General features: G+C 64.7%; 1 protein-coding gene across 6 annotated transcripts in view; it reads left to right on the forward strand.

The window, feature by feature from the left end:
- The window catches only part of MYRF (myelin regulatory factor), a 35894-nt gene extending 16704 nt beyond the window's left edge, over window positions 1-19190 (forward strand). For 2 of the 6 annotated variants that reach the window (XM_066251684.1, XM_066251689.1), the window contains 24 exons: window positions 414-475; window positions 1283-1553; window positions 2569-2819; window positions 2911-3034; window positions 5045-5244; window positions 6731-6803; window positions 6996-7106; window positions 7533-7623; window positions 7981-8181; window positions 8391-8502; window positions 9010-9119; window positions 9898-10058; window positions 10130-10202; window positions 10420-10508; window positions 10742-10810; window positions 11231-11311; window positions 11482-11570; window positions 11683-11874; window positions 12123-12383; window positions 14329-14416; window positions 14637-14711; window positions 15058-15160; window positions 16680-16754; window positions 16889-19190. In XM_066251684.1, the coding sequence (XP_066107781.1) occupies window positions 414-475; window positions 1283-1553; window positions 2569-2819; window positions 2911-3034; window positions 5045-5244; window positions 6731-6803; window positions 6996-7106; window positions 7533-7623; window positions 7981-8181; window positions 8391-8502; window positions 9010-9119; window positions 9898-10058; window positions 10130-10202; window positions 10420-10508; window positions 10742-10810; window positions 11231-11311; window positions 11482-11570; window positions 11683-11874; window positions 12123-12383; window positions 14329-14416; window positions 14637-14711; window positions 15058-15160; window positions 16680-16754; window positions 16889-16969 (3043 nt within the window). In that variant the 3' untranslated portion in view covers window positions 16970-19190. Of the gene's footprint in view, window positions 1-413; window positions 476-623; window positions 739-1282; window positions 1554-2568; window positions 2820-2910; window positions 3035-5044; window positions 5245-6730; window positions 6804-6995; window positions 7107-7532; window positions 7624-7980; window positions 8182-8390; window positions 8503-9009; window positions 9120-9897; window positions 10059-10129; window positions 10203-10419; window positions 10509-10741; window positions 10811-11230; window positions 11312-11481; window positions 11571-11682; window positions 11875-12122; window positions 12384-14328; window positions 14417-14636; window positions 14712-15057; window positions 15161-16679; window positions 16755-16888 lie in introns of those variants that run through there. The other 4 variants (XM_066251686.1, XM_066251690.1, XM_066251687.1 and 1 more) reach the window with 4 other exon arrangements.
- Window positions 19191-19462: the final 272 nt, after the last annotated feature.

Genomic DNA, 19462 nt, shown 5'->3' on the forward strand with positions numbered 1-19462 from the left:
AGTCCACACCTGCCCCTGGTGGGGCAGCCCCCCAGTGAACTGCACGGCCCGCTAGGACCCTGCGTTTCCAGGAAGTGGGAGCTTCGTGGGTGCAGGAAGGGAGGAACAGGCCTGGGCCCTCCGACTGAGCAGGGAGCCTTTGAATGTCTGTGCCATCATCGGGGCACTGGTAACTGGCCCCCAAGTGCCCAGTAGGCCTGAGGGGATGCTAGGCAGAAGACCAAGGCTCCCCCCCAACAACTGCCAGGCACCCCAAGGTGGACTGGTGCAGAGAAGCGCTCCTAGGGTGGACACGCGGAGACCTCGGTGCCTCCAGCCTCCCGGGTCTGTGGGCCTTTGCCCCACAGAGGAGCCGCCCGGCTTGACAGCGGCCGCAGCCGCCATCCCAACAGCCCCTTCCTCCTCTCCTGCAGCACCCTGCCTGACTCCCCCCCAGACTCCGGCTCCGAGGCCTATTCCCCCCAGCAGGTGAATGGTGAGTCCGGCGGGCACCGCCCTCCCCCTCTGGGGTTTGGGCAAGTGATTGGGGCGGCCTTATCGGGGAGGGCGGGAGCGACGGAGGGAGGGGTCCAGCGTCGGCCCAGCAGGCCCAGATTATCGCTGGTCAAATACTCCCTGGCGCGGGCTATTGTTTCTCCCCTGGTGGGTGGGGAACCTGGCCCTGCCTCTGAGCCAGTGTCCCTGCTGGCGATGCCACCCACCTGCCCGCCTGCGCCATCATGGATGCGCCCTTCTGCGGTAAGTGGACGGCCGGGGGAGGCCGTGGCCGTAGTCTGAGCGCAGGCCTCGCCAGCTGCCTGGCCCACCTCACCTTGGGGGATGCTCAGGGGTGCTGGGGCCCCCAGGCGGCCAAGAGCGGAAGGATCAGGGGCAGCAGTCTCCCCGGAGCCCAGAGAGGGGTCAAGAGTTCTGTTTATCTTACCAAAAACATCTCTGGAATGCCTCCTGGGGAACAAAGGGAGCTGGGGCCTCCCCCCTCAGGCTGGGGGCTGGCCCCTGAAAGCCTGGTAGAGGGGCTGCCGGAGGGAGGATGCTGCCCAGGGTACTGGGGGTCTCTGGAGACTCCTCCTCGGCCCAGGGAGGACCGGGCCTGAGAGGAGCTTTGGAGAGTCCGGGGATGTGGGACCTCCCTGGGGAGCAGGTGCCCAGCGGCCCAGGGGAAGGAGCTCACTACGGGCCGCTTGCCTCCCTGCCCAGCACTCTAGTGGCCAGGTTTTAGGCTGCCCGGCCCTCCTCCCACATGGAGGAGGTCTCTGATGCCCACTCCCCTTCTCTCCCACAGATCCCCACCTCCTACGCACCATAACCCCCGAGAGCCTGTGCCACGTGGGAGGGCCCCCCCGCCTGGAGCACCTGCCCCCACCTCCAGCCCACCTGCCAGGCCCGCTGCCACCCCCGCCTCACTACCCCGTCCTGCAGCGGGACCTGTACATGAAGGCGGAGCCCCCCATGCCCCCCTACGCTGCCATGGGGCAGGGGCTGGTGCCCGCAGAGCTGCACCACACCCAGCAGTCGCAGATGCTGCACCAGCTGCTGCAGCAGCATGGAGCTGAGTAAGACTGGGCAGCCGCCTTGGGGCGGGGAGATGAAGTGGGGGGTCAGGGCACGGCCGGCAGGACCGAGGCGGGGACAGGGATGAACCCAGGAAGGGCAGGAGGCTCTGAACCCAGGACATGGGGTCCAGGACATATGTGTCCACATGTGCCCAGCAAGGTGGCGGGGATTGCCAGCCAGGGCCGAGTCTCCCGACGGCCTCGTTCAGCAGGCATGGCTGCCCCCGTGGGCCACATGGGTAAACTGGGCTCTGAGGGGGAAGTGCTGTCCAGGTCATGGAACTAGGAAAGACAGAGCGAAGACCTGGCCCTGGGCGGTGCTGTCACCCTAACACCAGTGACTTTCCAGCCGTCTCGTGGAGCCCCCCGGTTTCTGGGGAGGTTCCAGGCATAGACCCAAGCTCCCAGGTCTGGCTCCAAGCCGCAGAAGGGTCTTTTCCTGTTTTACGCATTGAGATTTCATGAAGGATTTAGCTCAAGGAAAGATGCCACTGCCAAACTCATTGTCAGCCCGAAGGAGAAGGAGAAGGAGAAGGAGGTGCCGTGCGGACCCCCAAGTCTCCATCCCCCATCCGACACAGTCCCCTTCCTGCCCTGGTGGCCCGGCCCTCTGTGGCTTGTTTCTAACTGCGGACAGACAGATGCTGCCCTCCAGAGAGTCCTCACCATAAAGGGTGACACTGAGAGTGACGGCGGGGGGAAGGGACAGACTCAGTCACTCCACCGACGGTCCTGAGCACTGTGTGGGCCAGGCCCACTGCCGGGCACGAGGGGGACACACAGACAAGTCAGGAATGGCTCCTGCCCTCCTGGATTCCACAGTTTGGGGCACATGGCGGTGTGACAGGAATGGGGAATGACAACACCGAGTGACAGGGGAGCTTGGGAGAGGCAGAGCCCATGGGTGTCCTGCAGAAGGTCTCTTCCAGGCTGGGCCTAGCCTGCGAAATAGGGGGGAGGGGGAGGGGGCACAGGGGGAGCCGGCCCCCCACGGTGCGCACCTCTGTCCCCCCAGGCTCCCCACCCACCCCTCCAAGAAGAGGAAGCACTCCGAATCGCCCCCCGGCACCCTCAACGCCCAGATGCTGAACGGGATGATCAAGCAGGAGCCCGGGACCGTGGCGGCCCTGCCTCCGCACCCGCCGCGAGCCCCGTCCCCGCCCTGGCCCCCCCAGGGCCCGCTCTCCCCGGGCCCCGGCTCCGTGCCTCTCAGCATCGCCCGGGTCCAGACGCCGCCTTGGCACCCACCCGGGGCACCGTCACCGGGTACGTGGCTGGCCCGCCGGATCCCGCAGGGGGCCGACCCTTCCAGTGGGGGAAGGGGCCCGGGACTCACCGAGGTGTTCTGTCCCTCCAGGTCTCCTGCAGGACAATGACAGCCTCAGTGGCTCCTACCTGGACCCCAACTACCAGTCCATCAAGTGGCAACCACATCAGCAGAACAAGTGGGCGACGCTGTTCGACGCGAACTACAAGGAGCTGTGAGTAGTCTGTGCCGCTCCCCACCGTCCTGGCCCCCATCTGGGCCCCCCCACCGTCCTGGCCCCCGTCTGGGCCCCCCCACCATCCTGGCCCCCGTCTGGGCCCCCCCACAGTCCTGGCCCCCGTCTGGGCCCCCCCACCGTCCTGGCCCCCGTCTGGGCCCCCCCCACCGTCCTGGCCCCCATCTGGGCCCCCCCACCGTCCTGGCCCCCATCTGGGCCCCCCCCACCGTCCTGGCCCCCGTCTGGGCCCCCCACCGTCCTGGCCCCCGTCTGGGCCCCCCCACCGTCCTGGCCCCCGTCCGGGCCCCCCCCACCGTCCTGGCCCCCATCTGGGCCCCCCCACCGTCCTGGCCCCCATCTGGCCCCCCTCATCTGGGCCAGCCCTGGCATCATGGTCCTAGAGCGGGGCCTGGGCACACCTGGTACCAGATGACCCATTTTACAGAAGAGCAGATGGGTTCAGGGCAGAGCTGGGACTGTGCTCAGGATGCCTGCCTCCCGGGTCAGCCCGAGGCCTCCCTAAGAAGGTGGTGTCAGCCCGGGGTGGGGGGGCAGTCAGGGAAAAGTGTGTGGGGAGGTGTGTTCTGGCTCCTCCCCCCACCCCTTCCCATCCCCGCGACTCCTCCACCGCCTCCTCCTGCCTTCCAGGAAGGTAGCAGGAAGCTTGTTAGCAAGGCCCTTCCCGTAGCCCCCTCCCTGGAGGAGAGGGCCGAGGGGGTGGGCGAGGACTTGTTCAGAGACTGCCTGGCATTCCTAGCCTTTCCTCAACACCCCCCGGGATTCCGCCTTGTGGCCTGGCCAGGAGCACTGTGGGACCACTGCCCTTACTCTCGTAGGAGGCCAGTGAGGGGTGAGGGGTGAGGGTGTGGCTCCCCCAACTCACCCAGGGCACTGCCAGGCCTGGGCAGGGTGGCTGGGCTCGGGCCCTCTCACAGGTAGACCAGCCTCCTTGATTGGGCACCCTGGGCTCTGTGGGATTCTTACCCAGAAGCCCTCAGGGCTAGAGGGGTCCCGCTTCTCTGGTGGCTGAAGGGTCCCTTGAGGCCCTGCCAGAGTTGAGGGGAGGTCTTTGAGGGGTTCAGCCTCTATGGCCTGGTAAGGATCCCCCACTTCTGCTTCTTGGGCCAGCCCTGCCACCCCACAACCCAGGGCCAGGAAGCTGGCAGCTGAGGCCCCAGTGTGGCCCGAGCACTTCCTGGGTGTTTCTCTGGCACAGGCAGGTGGGTGGGGCGCTGGGAGGAGAAGCGGTGAGCCCTGGGCCTTCCTATAGACATTAGCCAGGCCCCAGTCCTCTTCCCACACGTTGGAAACACTTTCCCTGCCCAGCTGCCCCCGGCAGGCACCGGGCATCGGGGGCACGGTTTATGCCTGGGGACCTGGGTGAGGGCTGGCCAAGCTGTAGGCCAGTAATCCCTCCCTTTTCTCCCACCTGGTGGTCCCCCAGAGGGTACAGATTTGCAACACTTTCCCAGCAACAGATGGGTAAACTGAGGCTGAGTCCAGCTGCTCAGGGCGCCCCTGTCCCCACCTGGGCGTGCAGAGGAGTCAGAATGAGGATGTGAGGGGTCTTGTGGGCAGAGGCTGGGCCAGCTCCGAGCTGGCGCCTGGTCACACCGTTTCCATGGCAACCAGCTGTCAGGCACAGTGAGGCTCCGCAGACCGTCCCCTCTAACCCCATCTCTCGTGAGGGCAGGGGCTTCGGGCAGGGTTCTGGGAAGGAGCCAAGTGTGGTGAGGGGCACCAAGCCCCTTCCTCAGGAGCCCGCTCCCACCTGGAGGGCCTGGCGCCTCTGGCCCTGTGTCCCTCACCCCCGGGGCAGAGTGGTTGGCTCCGGGCGTGGAGAGGAAAGAACAGGGAGCGAGGAGGTGGCAGACCTGAGCCCACATCCTCTGGGTCCGTTTCTACTGCTGGGCGGTGGGGGCAGCACCAGGGTCGGGGGTCCGGGGCAGGAGGCTGGCACGCAGGCCTGGCGTTGGGGCCCCCGGTGAGCGCCCGTCCCGCCCCCAGGCCCATGCTCACCTACCGCGTGGACGCCGACAAGGGCTTCAACTTCTCGGTGGGGGACGACGCCTTCGTGTGCCAGAAGAAGAACCACTTCCAGGTGACAGTGTACATCGGCATGCTGGGCGAGCCCAAGTACGTCAAGACGCCCGAAGGCCTCAAGCCCCTCGACTGCTTCTACCTGAAGCTGCACGGCGTGAAGGCAGGTCGGGGCTCGGCAAGGAGGGTGGCAGAGGGGCCAGGAGGGCTCCCGGGGTGGCAGGGGGGCCAGGAGGGCTCCGGGGTGGCAGCGGGGCCAGGAGAGCTCCCGGGGTGGCAGGGGGGCCAGGAGGGCTCCCGGGGTGGCAGCGGGGCCAGGAGGGGTGGCAGGGGGGCCAGGAGGGCTCCCGGGGTGGCAGGAGGGCCAGGAGGGGTGGCAGGGGGGCCAGGAGGGCTCCGGGGTGGCAGCGGGGCCAGGAGAGCTCCCGGGGTGGCAGGGGGGCCAGGAGGGCTCCCGGGGTGGCAGCGGGGCCAGGAGAGCTCCCGGGGTGGCAGGGGGGCCAGGAGGGCTCCCGGGGTGGCAGGAGGGCCAGGAGGGGTGGCAGGGGGGCCAGGAGGGGTGGCAGGGGGGCCAGGAGGGCTCCCGGGCACTCCCCACGGCCACGCCCACCCCGTCTCTTCTCCCTCCGATGCCCCTTCACTGTCAGGGTCCTTGTCCCTTCTCCACCCTGGCCCCAAGTCTGTGTCCCCGGCCCAGGGGTCTCCTGTCTGCTCCGTCAGCTGCCTCAGGGTCACGAGTGGACTCCCTGTGAGCCTGCCCCTCCCTCGGGGGTCCCGGCTCAGGAACGGGGCTCAGGCCGCAACTGCGGGGCCCACACCTCACCCTGCACCAGGCCCGCTGTGCCCTCTCCCCAGACAGGGCCACCCCGTCTCCTTGTCTGAGTGTCCACACCTTGCCCTCTGGCTCCCACCTCAACTCCACTGAGACATGGGGGGCGGGGGGCATGACGCTCTCATTCTCCCACAGCCCCACTGTCCCCCTGGCAAAGCCCCGACTTCTGGACCTCGCCCACCCAGGCCTTTGGGGCCCAGCCCTGCCACTTGCTGTGCCCCAGACCGCTGTGCCCACGCACAGTCCCTGGCTTCCCCGAGCGGCTCCGCTCACGGGCCGCCCTCCTTCTAGCTGACCGCTCCTTGACCTTCACTGTCCCCTCGACTACACCTGCCCTCAGGCTCATCCTGACTGAGGGGCCCCGCCCTGTGGCCCCCACGTCTAGCACAACCTTAGTGTGCCTTGATTTTGAGGCCCACGAGCTCTGGGGGTATCCATCAATGTCATGCGGAGAGGTTGAGGGGACATGGGAGGGGGCTGGGAGTGAGTGAGTGTGGGTGTGACTGGGTGTTTGTGGAGGCTGCTTTGGGGGTGTGTGCTCAGGCTGTGGGAGTGTGGGTGTGGATTGGGGGCTCGGAGGGTGACGGGAGTGTGTGTACGCTCACACATGTGTGTGCAGAGCTGTGGGCGGGGTGTGGGTCTGGGTCCGTGCGGTGTGCGGCTGGTACCTGAGTTAGTGGGGCAGTGAGGCTGAGGGGAGGGCGGTGCCTGTCTCATGAGCTCCAGTGGGGCCAGGTCTGGGCTGATAGGCTAACGGGGGCCAGGGCCAGGTGGGGGCCAGGCCCTGAGGTGCCACTGGGCTCTGCTCCTCCCCCAGCTAGAGGCTCTAAACCAGTCCATCAACATCGAGCAGTCTCAGTCAGATCGCAGCAAGCGGCCCTTCAACCCTGTCACGTGAGTGTCTGACCCCTGGGGGTGGCACCCGGGAGGGCTGCTCCCGGGACTGGCTGGGGAGCTGGGGGGAGCTAGGCAGGTGCCCACAAGGTCCACCTCCCACACCTGGGTGCCCCCTTGTGGCCCAGCTCTCCAGAGCCCCCCTCCCCCTCCCCGTGCCTGCCCCCTGAGGAGCCTGCCTCCCCTCTGCAGGGTCAACCTGCCCCCGGAGCAGGTCACGAAGGTGACTGTGGGACGGCTGCACTTCAGCGAGACCACTGCGAACAACATGCGGAAGAAGGGCAAGCCCAACCCTGACCAGAGGTGAGCCGGCTACTCCTCCTCCGCCCCATTTCTGAGGAGGAGGGCTGGGAAGATGCCACCCTGCATAGCATGCCGGCCACAGAGTCCCACAGACGGGCCCATTTTTCAGATGAGTAACCTGAAACTAATAGCCCTTCATTGACTTAAGGATGGGAGGGCAGAAGCCTGGCTTCTGGGTTAGGAAGCAGTTCTGCCTGCCTAGCTGAGGGCCTTGGGGCACTTCCGCCCCCTAGTGGACACTCAGGTTCCTCCTCGGAAGGATGGCATGTCCATTCCCGCCTCCCAGGGTGCTGGGAGCCGGGGGGAGAGAACGGAGCAGGCAGCCCTGTGCCCTGTGCATCTGCCCTGGGGAGGGTTGCAGGGGGTGGGGGTGGGCACAGGCAGTGGGTCAAGCCCCAGGGGCCTCTAAGACCCTTGTGTGCCCAGGTACTTCATGCTGGTGGTGGCCCTGCAGGCCCACGCGCAGAATCAGAACTACACGCTGGCCGCCCAGATCTCAGAGCGCATCATCGTGCGGGTGAGGGCCGCCTCCCCCAGGGGCTTGAGAGCTGGCAGAAATGGTGGGGTACGGGGAGTCGGCCTGGAGTGCTGGTCCTGCTGGACACTGGCTGTGTGGCCTTGGGCAGGGCTCCGCCCTCTCTGGGGCTCGGTCTCCTTCTTCATCAAGTGTCCAGGTTGGACAGGACCTGGTGGCTTTCTGAAACCCCACAAGGGACTGGAAATGACCGTGATGGGGGGGACAGTTTAGGTTAGGCGTGGGGGGGTGAGGAGCCCTGGCTGGAGCTGGGGGGGCGGCTGCGGTCTCTCCCTCTCCCAGGGGGCCACAGGCCTCCCGTCTCCCAGGCCTGATCAGTTCAACCCCAACTCCTGCCAGGCCTCCAACCCAGGCCAGTTTGAGAGCGACAGCGACGTGCTGTGGCAGCGGGCGCAGGTGCCCGACACGGTCTTCCACCACGGCCGTGTGGGCATCAACACCGACCGGCCCGACGAGGCGCTGGTCGTGCACGGCAACGTCAAGGTCATGGGCTCGCTCATGCACCCCTCGGACCTTCGGGCCAAGGAGCACGTGCAGGAGGTAGGGGTGGGGCGCGAGTGGGGACCCTGAGCTGCTAGTGGGCGGGGCGGTGGCCGGCGAAGGCGGCGGAGAGCCGGGTCTGGATCTCGGGATCCCGTATCGGGGTCACCCCTCCACTCTGCAGCCTCTGGGCTGCCACCCCCTTGGGCTCCAGGCCCCGGACCAGCCCGGAGGGCAGGGGTTCCGTCTCAGACCTGTCTCCCGTGCAGGTAGACACCACGGAGCAGCTGAAGAGGATCTCTCGCATGCGGCTGGTGCACTACAGGTACAAGCCGGAGTTTGCCGCCACCGCCGGCATCGAAGCCTCGGCGCCAGAGACGGGTAAGGGCCGGATTGCGAACAGGGGGCTGGAGTCCGGGAACCCAGTAGCCCTGCCCCTCCATCCTCTGTCCCTCCTCCTGGGGGCCCCACCCCTGGGAACCCTGCTCTCTAGAAGTCCTGTCCTTCAGCCCCTGGGAAATCACGCCAACCCAGGTGGGTCCTTCACTCCTGGACTCTGGACGTCCAGGAATCGTGCCCAGGGGTCCTTGCCCCTCTGCTCCAGGGCGAATCCTGCCTTCGGCTTCCTGGATCCCTGCTCCCTTCCCATGGGACTCTTACTCCTGGGGATCCATCCCTTCCCCCAGCCAGGGGAGCCCCACACCTGGACCCCTGGAACTGTGACCCTGTGAACACCTGTCCTTGCAGCCCACGCTTCAAGGCTACTTGGCACCCACATCTCTAGGAGCGCCCAGAACTTGGCCCTCTCCAGCCCCCGCCCCTCTTTACCTTCGGTGCTGAGGCTGGTCACCTCCTCCCTCCACACGTACTGGGCCTGTCTCTCCCCAGGTGTCATCGCCCAGGAAGTGAAGGAGATCCTGCCTGAGGCCGTGAAGGACACCGGAGATGTGGTCTTTGCCAACGGGAAAACCATAGAGAACTTTCTGGTGGTGAACAAGGTCTGCACCGAGGAGGACCCGACGGAGCCCAAGGGGCGAGGGGCGGGCCAGCTGGAGGACATCCACCCCTTCGAAGGACGGGGGGCCCCCGAGGGCAGTCCACAGAGGGCAGGGGCAGCCCGATCCTCCCTCCTGCTGCCCCGGAGTGCCCTGCCCATCCCACAGGGAAGGGAATGAACTCCAGCGGGGAGGTGGGGACTGGGCCACTCTGTGGCTGTGTGACAGGACAAGAGGAACCTTGCTGAGGGTCCGTTTCCTCCCCTGCGGAAAGAAGGTGCCAATAGTAACTGCTGAGACATTCTCATGTGGCTACCGCAAAGCTTAAACACGCGGTCTCTTGTGAGGATGGTGCCTGCACCTCTCCTGGCATGAGGCTGGGCACCAAGGGGCATGTAACATGTTGTGGAGTCAAGTTGAATAGTCAAGTGCCGAAGTGTGAGACACATTCGTTAGCGGGGGAGATGGGAGAGCAGGAGCCCCTGGGAGATGGAGATGGGCGCCCACAGGGGGCGGGGAGGGCTGTTCAGGCGGGGGAGGTGGCCTGAGCCCAGGGCAGGGGCCGGGGCCAGCTGGGGGCAGGCACAGGGAGCCAGGGGAGCTGAGGCCGGACGGAGGAGAGGCTGGCCTGGGGAGGGAGGCTGGCCTGGGGAGGGAGGCTGGCCTGGGGAGGGAGGCTTCGAGCCCCCCACCCTCACCCCGCCCCCGCTCCCTGGCGGGCATGCAGCCCGGGGCCCCCTGGGCAGACTGCGCCCTCAACACGGGCCGTTGGCTGTGTCAGGAGCGCATCTTCATGGAGAACGTGGGGGCCGTGAAGGAGCTGTGCAAGCTGACCGACAACCTGGAGACGCGCATCGACGAGCTGGAGCGCTGGAGCCACAAGCTGGCCAAGCTGCGGCGCCTGGACAGCTTCAAGTCCACCGGCAGCTCGGGAGCCTTCAGGTGGGGGCGCGGGCCGGGGCGGGCAGGACCGCGCCCCAGAGTCACCTCTGACCCTGGCCCTCTTGCTGCAGCCACACAGGGAGCCAGTTCAGCCGGGCGGGCAGCGTCCCCCACAAGAAGAGGCCCCCTAAGGTGGCCAGCAAGGTAAGGGCGGGCATGGGTGGGAAGCAGGTTGATCTGGGGGGGCTCGCCATCCCCCACGGTTTTCCCTTCCTGTCCTGACCCCCTACCCGCCCAGCCCTGTTTTTCCTTCCTTTCCCTCTGCTCACCATGGGAATGAGTCAACCTTGGCACACCCTCTTCCAGCAAAACCCTAAGTCTTGGGCTTTTCTGCTTCTTCCCTTTTCCTCTGGGTCCTCAGCCATCGTCGGTGGTCCCGGACCAGGCCTGCATCAGCCCGCGCTTCCTGCAGGGGACCATCATTGCCCTGGTGGTGGTCATGGCCTTCAGGTGACTTGTTCTGCAGGCTCTGGGGTGGCTGCTAGGGGAGCTGAGCTGCTCACGGGCCAAGGCCTGGGGGAAGAGGAAGATGTGGCTCAGGAAGGCCCCTGAGGTCTTGGGGAGGGAGGTGGGCTGCTTCATTCTGCCTCGTTCCCCCGGGGCCGGGAGCCCAGACCTTGCCTGAGAGAGGGGGCTAAACTGTGGCTCCACCTCTCACCGTCGCCCTTTCCTGCGGTCCCCAGCGTGGTGTCCATGTCCACCCTGTACGTGCTAAGCCTGCGCACCGAGGAGGACCTGGTAGAGACGGACGGGTATGTCTCTGGAGGCCTGGCTGCCACTGGGCCACCGGGTCAGGCCGGGCTTCAGTGTGCAACCCGGGGTTAGCGGGTCATGGAGGCCGTGCCCTCTAAAGGGGGTGCCACCTTAGGCTGTCAGCCTGCTGGAGGCTTGTAGGGCTGGGTGGGAGGGTCTCCGGGGGGGCAGGCTGTTTGCCAGTCCCCACAGAAGCTGACATTTCTCTCTAGCCCAGTCAGTGCTCCTCCGGGGAGCTGGGCCTGAGGGTCAGAGGCACCTGACGGGCCCAGGGTGGGCAGGGGCGGGGGCAGGAAGGCTAGGGGGGACCTTGGGTGCTGTCTGCCCACTGCCACCATCAGCCCCGGGGCCATCTCTGACTGTGTCTTCTCTCTCCTCCCCTGTGCATGTCTCCCCTTTTCCTCTGTGCTGCCCCTTAGCTCTTTTGCCGTGTCTACTTCCTGTCTTCTGGCCCTGCTCCGGCCCCAGCACCCTGGGGGGAGTGAGGCCATGTGCCCATGGTACGTGTCTGGGTCGAGCCCCTCCCTGCCGCCTCTGGCTCTCGCTGCCCTCTGCTGGCCCCTCTCCCCTTCCCTGTGCTCCTCCTCCCGTCCCTCCTGCTTCCTGGGGACTCCCAGGCCTCCCTGCGCGGGCTCGCCCAGCCCGCTGAGCTCAGCCCACCCTTCCCCAGCAGGTCCAGCCAGAGCTTCGGGACCACTCAGCTCCGGCAGTCTCCTGGAACCACTGGGCTGCCAGGCGCACAGCCCTCTCTGCTGCTGGGTGCGTGCCTGCGGTGGGCTTGGTGGAATGCGACGGGGGAGAGGTGGCTGTGTTCTGGGTGGGGGGCAGCAGAGCCCCCTGCCCCGGCTCATACAGCCTCTGGTGTCTTCAGTCACCACCAGCCTGACCAGCTCAGCCTCGGGACCAGCCATCCGCACCTTAGACCTGTGCTCCAGCCGCCCCTGCCCAGTCGTCTGCTGCTCCTCCCCCACCCCGAGCCCTACCACCGACCCTAGTCTGCACCCCAGCTCTAACCCCAGCCACGGGCTCAGCCCCGGCCCCAGCCCCCCCACTAACCGCTCAGGTATGACTGTTTTGGGGGCCAGGGCTGGGGTTGGGTCATCCTGAATACAGAGGACGACCCCAAAGACTCATTGTGGCGCAGTGGCAGGGTGTCCTAGGGCCCAGAATGAGGCTCTGGAAAAGTTTGGGGGTCGCCTCGGGGGGACTATGAGACAGAAGAGAGTCACCAGAGTCCAGCGGGTTCCTAGAGACAGGTGGGCAGGAGGCGGCCAGCTCCCGCTTCTCAGCCTGCCCTGGTCCCATCCACAGACCCCAGCCAGATGGCCCTGCTGCCGGTCACCAACATCAGAGCTAAGTCCTGGAGCCTATCAGCCAATGGCATTGGCCACTTCAAGTATCCAAAGAGCGTGGAGCCTGTGGCCAGTCCTGCGGTCCCCTTCCCTGGGGGGCAGGGCAAGACCAAGAACAGCCCCAACCTCCGCATCCATGGCCTCCACGGCCGGGCCCGCCGAGGGGCCCCCCAGCCTGGCCTGGGCCCTGCCCATCCCACTCAGACCCGGGACCAACCAGGTACTTGTCCTGCCCCTCTCAGCCCAACCCAGCAAGGCCCACTTCAGCCCAGTCTCCTGAGTGCCTGGGTGCAGCACTGTCGATCAGCAAACACTTGCTGAGCATTACTCAGCACCCAGGAATCCGGCCAGGAGCCTTACACAGAGCGCCTTACTTCATCTTCACAATACTCCTGCAGGAGAGGAACTGTCCCCATTTCTCAGAGGAGAAAACAGAGAGGTAGACAAGCGAAGTGACTTGTCACGGGTCGTGTCATCCATCTGAGGCAGGGCTGGAAGCTGATACCAAGTCTGCCTGACTCCAGGGCTCGGCTCCTGTGCTTTTCCAAACCTCACTTTAGTTTAACCAAGCCGGAGAACCCTTTCCCACAGAGGTTTCCAAACCCGGTTCCTCTGCGGTGCCCAGTGAGCTGCCGGGGAGGCCGAAGGGGAGGCCCAGAGCCTTTCTGGCTTCCACCAGGTATTGGGCCTCCTCATCAACTTTCATCTGGTGGGTTTTGTGGCTTAAAGGAAGAAAAAAAAAAAAAAAAGCTGAGAACTGTGGCTTGTTGAGACTGACGTTCAAAGTGACGGGGAAACCCACGGGGCAGATGCTCAGCAGCCAGCCATTCCCTGGGCCTGCTCGGTGGCTGGCTCTGTACAGGGCACTGGGCAGAGACATGCCTGGCCCCAGAGAGCTCCCAGACACGGAAACACAGCAGTGCGATGAGACTCCGACAGGACTCACGGGCGGCCTGGTGGCTGCGTAGGACGCTCAGGCCAGGCCAAGGTGGGGAGGTGATCAGGGAAGGGTCAGGAAGGACTGGGATTCAGTCTCTGCTGAGAGTAGGAGTTTGCCCGAAACAGAAGTGGAAGGGCGCTATCCATAATGTCCTTATCTGATACCCACCCATGGCCCCGTGGACGTCTGGGTCATTGGGTTCCTTGGGGCCTCATAGAGTTGCAAATGTACCAGGTCCAGTGGCTAGTGGCCCCAGGTCCCCTTCCTGGGTGGACGGTTAGGTAGCAGCAAGCCTGGAGACAGCTGAGATGAACAAGAAAACCTGCCCCCCACCCCAAGTCACACTCAGTCCCAGCCCCACCCAGCCGATCTGTCAGTGGTGGGCTTGTTCAGAGAGGACCACAGCAGAGGTATGCTGGTCTATGTTTAACGGCAGGCTTTTGGGGGTGGGGCCCTGGCTTGTGTGTGTGAGCACTCCCGCTGGGACTGATTTCCAGCCACCCAGTAGACTGAGTCCAGAGTGGGTTAGGGATGTGTGCAGTCGGGAAGAGAGGCCCAAGTGTGGTCTCCTGGAGACCCCTGGCAACGGAGGTGGAAGACCCCTGCCCCTGGGCGTTCTGGGCCTGTCAATGAGACGGGCCTCAGGTGGAAGACCCCTGCCCCTGGGCGTTCTGGGCCTGTCAATGAGATGGGCCTCAGGTGGAAGACCCCTGCCCCTGGGCGTTCTGGGCCTGTCAATGAGACGGGCCTCAGGTGGAAGACCCCTGCCCCCGGGCGTTCTGGGCCTGTCCATGAGACGGGCCTCAGGTGGAAGACCCCTGCCCCCGGGCGTTCTGGGCCTGTCCATGAGACGGGCCTCAGGTGGAAGACCCCCGCCCCCGGGCGTTCTGGGCCTGTCCATGAGACGGGCCTCAGGTGGAAGACCCCTGCCCCCGGGCGTTCTGGGCCTGTCCATGAGACGGGCCTCAGGTGGAAGACCCCTGCCCCCGGGCGTTCTGGGCCTGTCCATGAGACGGGCCTCAGGCTCCCGGGGACGGGCTAGTCCCAGGCCCGCTTAGAAAGACGGTGCTGTGCCCCAGCCACTGTGGGGGGCTGGAAAGAATAACATGACTTATTCATACTGTGTGAGTAACCAGATCTGTCAAGGAAAGGCCTGGCTGCTTCCCGTCTGTGTCCTGCCCTGTCACCTTCCTCCTCCTTGCCCTAACAGCCTCTTTCCTTGCAGACCCTGCACCCTCCCTGACCTCCGTCCAGGTGCTGGAGAATCTGATGCCCATCACCTCCCAGTACTGTGCCCCATGGGATGCCTGCAGGTGGGCTTGGCCCCCTCCCTTCACCCCAAGGACAGGGTTCCTCTGGTGACATGAGCCCAGGCAGTACCGATGTCCAGATCATGCCTCGCTCAGGGAGGAACCCCCCCCCCCACAAGGTGGGGCAGTCCTTCTCTAGGCCCCGAAGGGTTCCAGTATAGGCCGGGGGCTGAGGGGGCAATTGGGGTGGCCTTGAGCTGAGGAGCCAGCTCTGTCCCTCCAGGCCTGGGAACTTCACCTACCACATTCCTGTCAGCAGCAGCACCCCACTGCACCTCAGCCTGACCCTGCAGATGAAGTGAGTGCGGCCGGGGGAGGGGAGAGACATTGGGGAAGGGCACGGAGGGTGCTAACTTGGCCTGCTCTGTGCTTCCCTGGTGGTGTGACCCTGGCCGTCTCTGGGCTCCACTTCCCCATCTGTAGAATGGGCCGCTGTGTCACAGAGACCCTGAGGACCGTGTGGGATGGAGGATGGGGAGGGTTTGCAGCAGTTTGGGACCTCGACCTTCAGGCGTCATGTTTAGGCTGTGTGAGGATTCTGTGGTTTGCGTCAGCGGGGTGGGGGTGGTGAGTGCAGGGCTGCAGAGGGAGGCTGGGGTGGAGGACCTTGGAAGCCCACTTCCCTGCTAACTTCCCTTCCCCAGCTCCTCATTCCCCGTGTCCGTGGTGCTGTGCAGCCTGACGTCGGAGGAGCCCTGTGAGGAGGGGGGCTTCCCACAGAGCCTCCACACCCACCAGGACACCCAGGTAGGGGCAGCTGGGGAGCTTGGGCCAGCCAGGCCCCAGAGCACAGCTGGGCCCCCACATGGGTGAGGAAAGGGAGCTGGGGGTCAGAGTCAAGGCCTCTCCACAAGGGACACTTGGGGGCCTGGGCCTCTGTGCGTGGAGGAGCAGGGGTGGGGAGGTGTGTGCACCATTCACTGCTGTCTCCGGCCCCGGCTCTGCCCTGGCAGAGCCCTGCAGAAGAAAATGGTCCCACAGGGATTAACTTGAGGGCAATGGTAGGGACAGAAGGGAGTCCTGGGTGCCCAGGGCAGGGAGAGCTAACCTTATCTGGTCTCCAGGTCATGACAGCTGTTGAAAAAAATTATGTTTAGTTAGGATGAGCGCTGAAGGACAATTTGGGGACAATGTCCCAGGAGCAGGGGAACAGCAGGTGCAGAGATCTGGAGGCAGGGAGAGCGTGGCATGTTGGCAGAGGTGGAAACGTAGTGGGGGCTGAGTTGGGAGGCCAGCAGGTCAGGAGCCTGGACCTCCAGCTCAGGCTGGGCGAGTGGCACCGTTCCCTCTTGATTTTTGGAGGAGCCCTTGGGCTACATGCAGAGGGCGGCCTCCTGTTCCGGAGGCCACTGTCTAGTTCTTCACTGGCCGTGACCTGAAGTTGTGACTTTCAGCACAAGTTAAGGGGAATTTCTTCTACCCTTCAGGTGTTTAGTCAACAAATATTCACTGGGACCTCCTCTGTAGCAGGCCCCGTGCTGGGCCCCGTTGCGGGGAGATGGAGACGGGAGTGCGTGTGCACAGGCCTCGCCTCCCAACAGTGCACTAGCCAGATAGAAAAGATGCGCAGGAAGTAACCCGGCTGGAGGATGGAGTGGGTGAGGGTCCTGGGAGGCCCGGGCCCTGGGGCCCCGCAGAGAAAGGAGCACAGGAAAGTGAGGGACAGCCAGCCCGGCAGGGTGCCGTGTGGACGTGGAGCCCAGGCCTGAGCACACATACGACAGACACGGCCAGCTCAGGTAGGGGTTGGGCAAGCCACCTGTGGCGGGCTTCACACTATCCTGCCGGGAGACAGCGTGACAGGCCTGGGTTTGTCCCGCTCTGACACGTCACTGGGGTTTTGGGCAAGTAGCTGTTTCTTCATCTGTAAGCAGCGCCAGCGAACTGGGCTGCAGTGAAGAGGTTAGTGAACTACTCTGATGTGCCCAGAGCGTAGTGGACAGTACACAGGGGAGAGAGGCAGGCGCCAGCGCAATGGGCTGCAGTGAGGAGGTTAGTGAACTACTCTGATGTGCCCAGAGCGTAGTGGACAGAACACAGGGGAGAGAGGCAGGCACCCGGTGAGGCCAGCCATGGACTGGCAGGTACTGGCCAGGCTGCCTGAAGGTGGCTGCCACTGCCCCCCAAAGCAGAGCCTGCTCCCTCCCATCCCTCCTCAGACGCTCTCCCCGCCCTACACCGTGCTGCAGAGACCAGGGCTGACAGCCATGTGAGGGGTGCTGGCTAGGCCGGGGCCGGCCATCCTGACTCTCTCCCCTTTCTCCAGGGCACTTCCCACCAGTGGCCGGTGACCATCCTGTCCTCCCGGGACTTCACCTACCACTTCCAGGTGGCACCGCTGGTGAGCACAGGCACCGCGTCTGTGTGGGGCTTGGGGGAGGGCGGTTTGCAGAGCTCAGGGCAGAACCTGGGGCAGTGTGCCTCCGGCCTTGCAAAGCCAGGCCGCCTCACCCCGTCCCACTGCCTTTCCATCAGGGTCAGGCCAACTGCAGCGCGGAGGCCCTGGTCCGGCCGGCCACGGACTACTACTTCCGCTTCTACCGCCTGTGTGACTGAGCTGCCTTCCCCAGGCGGCCCACCCCGAGGCCCGGGCGCCGGGCACCCCTGCCACACTGGACGCGATGGTGTTACACTGGAGCCTGTGCCCACCAGCTCTCCACCATCCACTGGCGCTCCCTCTGAGCCTGAGCTGGGCCTGGCCCTCCTGCCTGTGAAACTGGAAGTCCTCACACTGGAGCTGCTGTTCCTGTTGGCCACTCCTGCCATGCGCCCCAGAGCCAGGGACCAGGACGGGACCGGTTCACAAATATGGGGGGGGGGTGGAGGGCCGGCTTCAAGAGCCCTGGAAACAAGAGGAAGCCTGCGGCTCTGTCCAGAGCCCACCCTCCCCTTTTGAGACTGGGCGCCATATTCTGGGCCTCCGAGAACCGGGCTGCCTGAGACCAGCAGGGGCTTGGACGGGAACCCTGAGACTTGGCTGGAACCGTGCCTTAGTGGAGGGTGGGCAGCCTTCAGGCTCAGAGCTGCACCCGAGGGCGGCAAGGTGGTGGAATCTGGGGGTTTGACTGTTACGCTGGACTTGCACTTCAAAGCTTTAAGTGTGGCCAGGTCTCTTCCCCCTGGGAGAGCCTGGCTCCAAGAGCTCCCGGGGCAGCGAAACCAGCCCCGATGGGCTGGAGACTGACAAGTGCCTCATGTACACTTAGTCCCTGGCTGGCCCAGTGGCCCAGTGGGCCGGGTAGGCCTTGGCCCCCTGAACCTGGACTATCCTGGAAGGGAAGGTCCCTGTGAGCTGCCAGGTGGCGCAGCCCCAGGGACTGGGCTCTTGGGCACTGCCACAGCTCACACTGGTGTTGGTGACCCATCATTCTCTGGGCAGAGGAGCAGGAATCCTTGCAAGGCAGCAGGCCATCTGGGCTGATGGGTAGTGGACACAGATAGCTTTTGCTGTTATTAATGAGTTACTAAAATGCACTTAAACCCAGACAGGAGTGGGAGGATGGTGATGGAAAGCCCAATGTGGGCCGGAGCCCTGGGATGACATTGCAAAGACCGGACCCTGGCTCGGACCCGTCCCAGGGGCCTTGAGATACCGACCCCACTCCTGACCACCAAGACTCTGGCCCCTCCCTCCATTCTTGTCTGCTGGTGGCCTTGTTGCCCCAAGTCAAGGGCTCCCCTGCTGAGCCTGGACAGTCAAACTGGAGGGACCAATGCCTGGCAGCGGCCCCATCTCTGCCTAACCTCCCCCAGGAATGGGACGGGGGCTCAGGTTAGGGCAGAAGTCTTATCTTCAGTGCCAATGTTAACTTGTCCGAGTGGGTGCCTACAGCAGACCGAGGCCACATCTGGCTTGTGGATAGGGTACGGAAATCATTTAGCTGCGTCTGCCATGGGTTCAGACATGCAGACAGGACCGCCCGTCTGTCCTGCCCATCACCTCTTTGGGAACTAGGCCTCGTCCCTCTCCTACCTCTCATTCTGTCTGAACGGGAGGCCTTTCTGTCGGGGCGGAATCTTGAAACTGCAGGCCCCCTTCCGCTGTGGCTCTCAAAGCACTTACCCTAAGGATGGGGAGACAGTGGGGGTCTGAGTGCCAGCTGCTCAGCCCCTCCCCAGTGTGGCCCCACTCCCTCATTCTGACTAGGAATCCCGTGGCCCTCATACCATGCAGGGGGCCCAGCCTTAGGGCTGCTTTGTTCTCTCCTCCCACAGGGGGACCCTCCCTAAACGCCTTAAAACTGCTGAGCCTCACTCCTTTGTGATAGGATGCTGGGGCTTCCTCAGTGGGGGGGTGTTCTCGGACTGCGGCCCCTCAGTTCTTAACTGGAAAGTGACCCTCCACTGCCCCCTGGAGCCCATCTGGACACAGCATAGCCCCAATCTGGTTAGCAGCTGGCTGTTTCCATGCCTGGGGTGCGGATCCTCAGTGCCCGGTTGGGGCCAAGCAGGGGCTCCGAGCTGCTCGAGGGGGGTAAACCTTGGACCAAAGTTGCCTTCAGCCCAGTAAGGTGAAAGGGCCTCAGGGAGGGGAAGAGGCCACCTGCGAGTGCTGCTGAGTGGGTCTCGGCTCCAAGCCCCGCCCACGGTCCAGAGGCCAGCTCTCCCTTTCTCGCTCCCCTTTGGGCTAATCTCCCCCAAGCTTCAAGCTGTACATAGGGCCTGTCAATGCACAAGACCCCTGCCCTCGTTCTCTCTCCCGTAAAAGCCTGCGTGTGCATAGAGCACCCTCCCTCCCTGTTAACACCCCCCCACCCCCACCCCCGCTCCTGTCCCCAAGCTCTGAGTCGTATTTATCGTGTACCAACTCTGACTGGAGCGGGCCGAGGGGAGCAGCCCTGGGCCTGTCTGCTCCCTGTCCCCTGAACTGTTCTGTTCTTCCCAAGTAAATACACGTATATAAATAAATGTATAAATACAGCTTTGTATCTGAGCATGCCCCCGTCTCTCCTTCAGATTGTTCTGGTGGGCGATGAAGTCGCCTGAGGGCCTAGGAGATAACACACTCTTGGGGTTCCCTGGCCGATGGAAGCTGTACACCCCACTATC

This window comes from Saccopteryx bilineata, chromosome 1, assembly GCF_036850765.1.
Source record: "Saccopteryx bilineata isolate mSacBil1 chromosome 1, mSacBil1_pri_phased_curated, whole genome shotgun sequence".
NCBI classification, from domain to species: Eukaryota; Metazoa; Chordata; class Mammalia; order Chiroptera; family Emballonuridae; genus Saccopteryx; species Saccopteryx bilineata.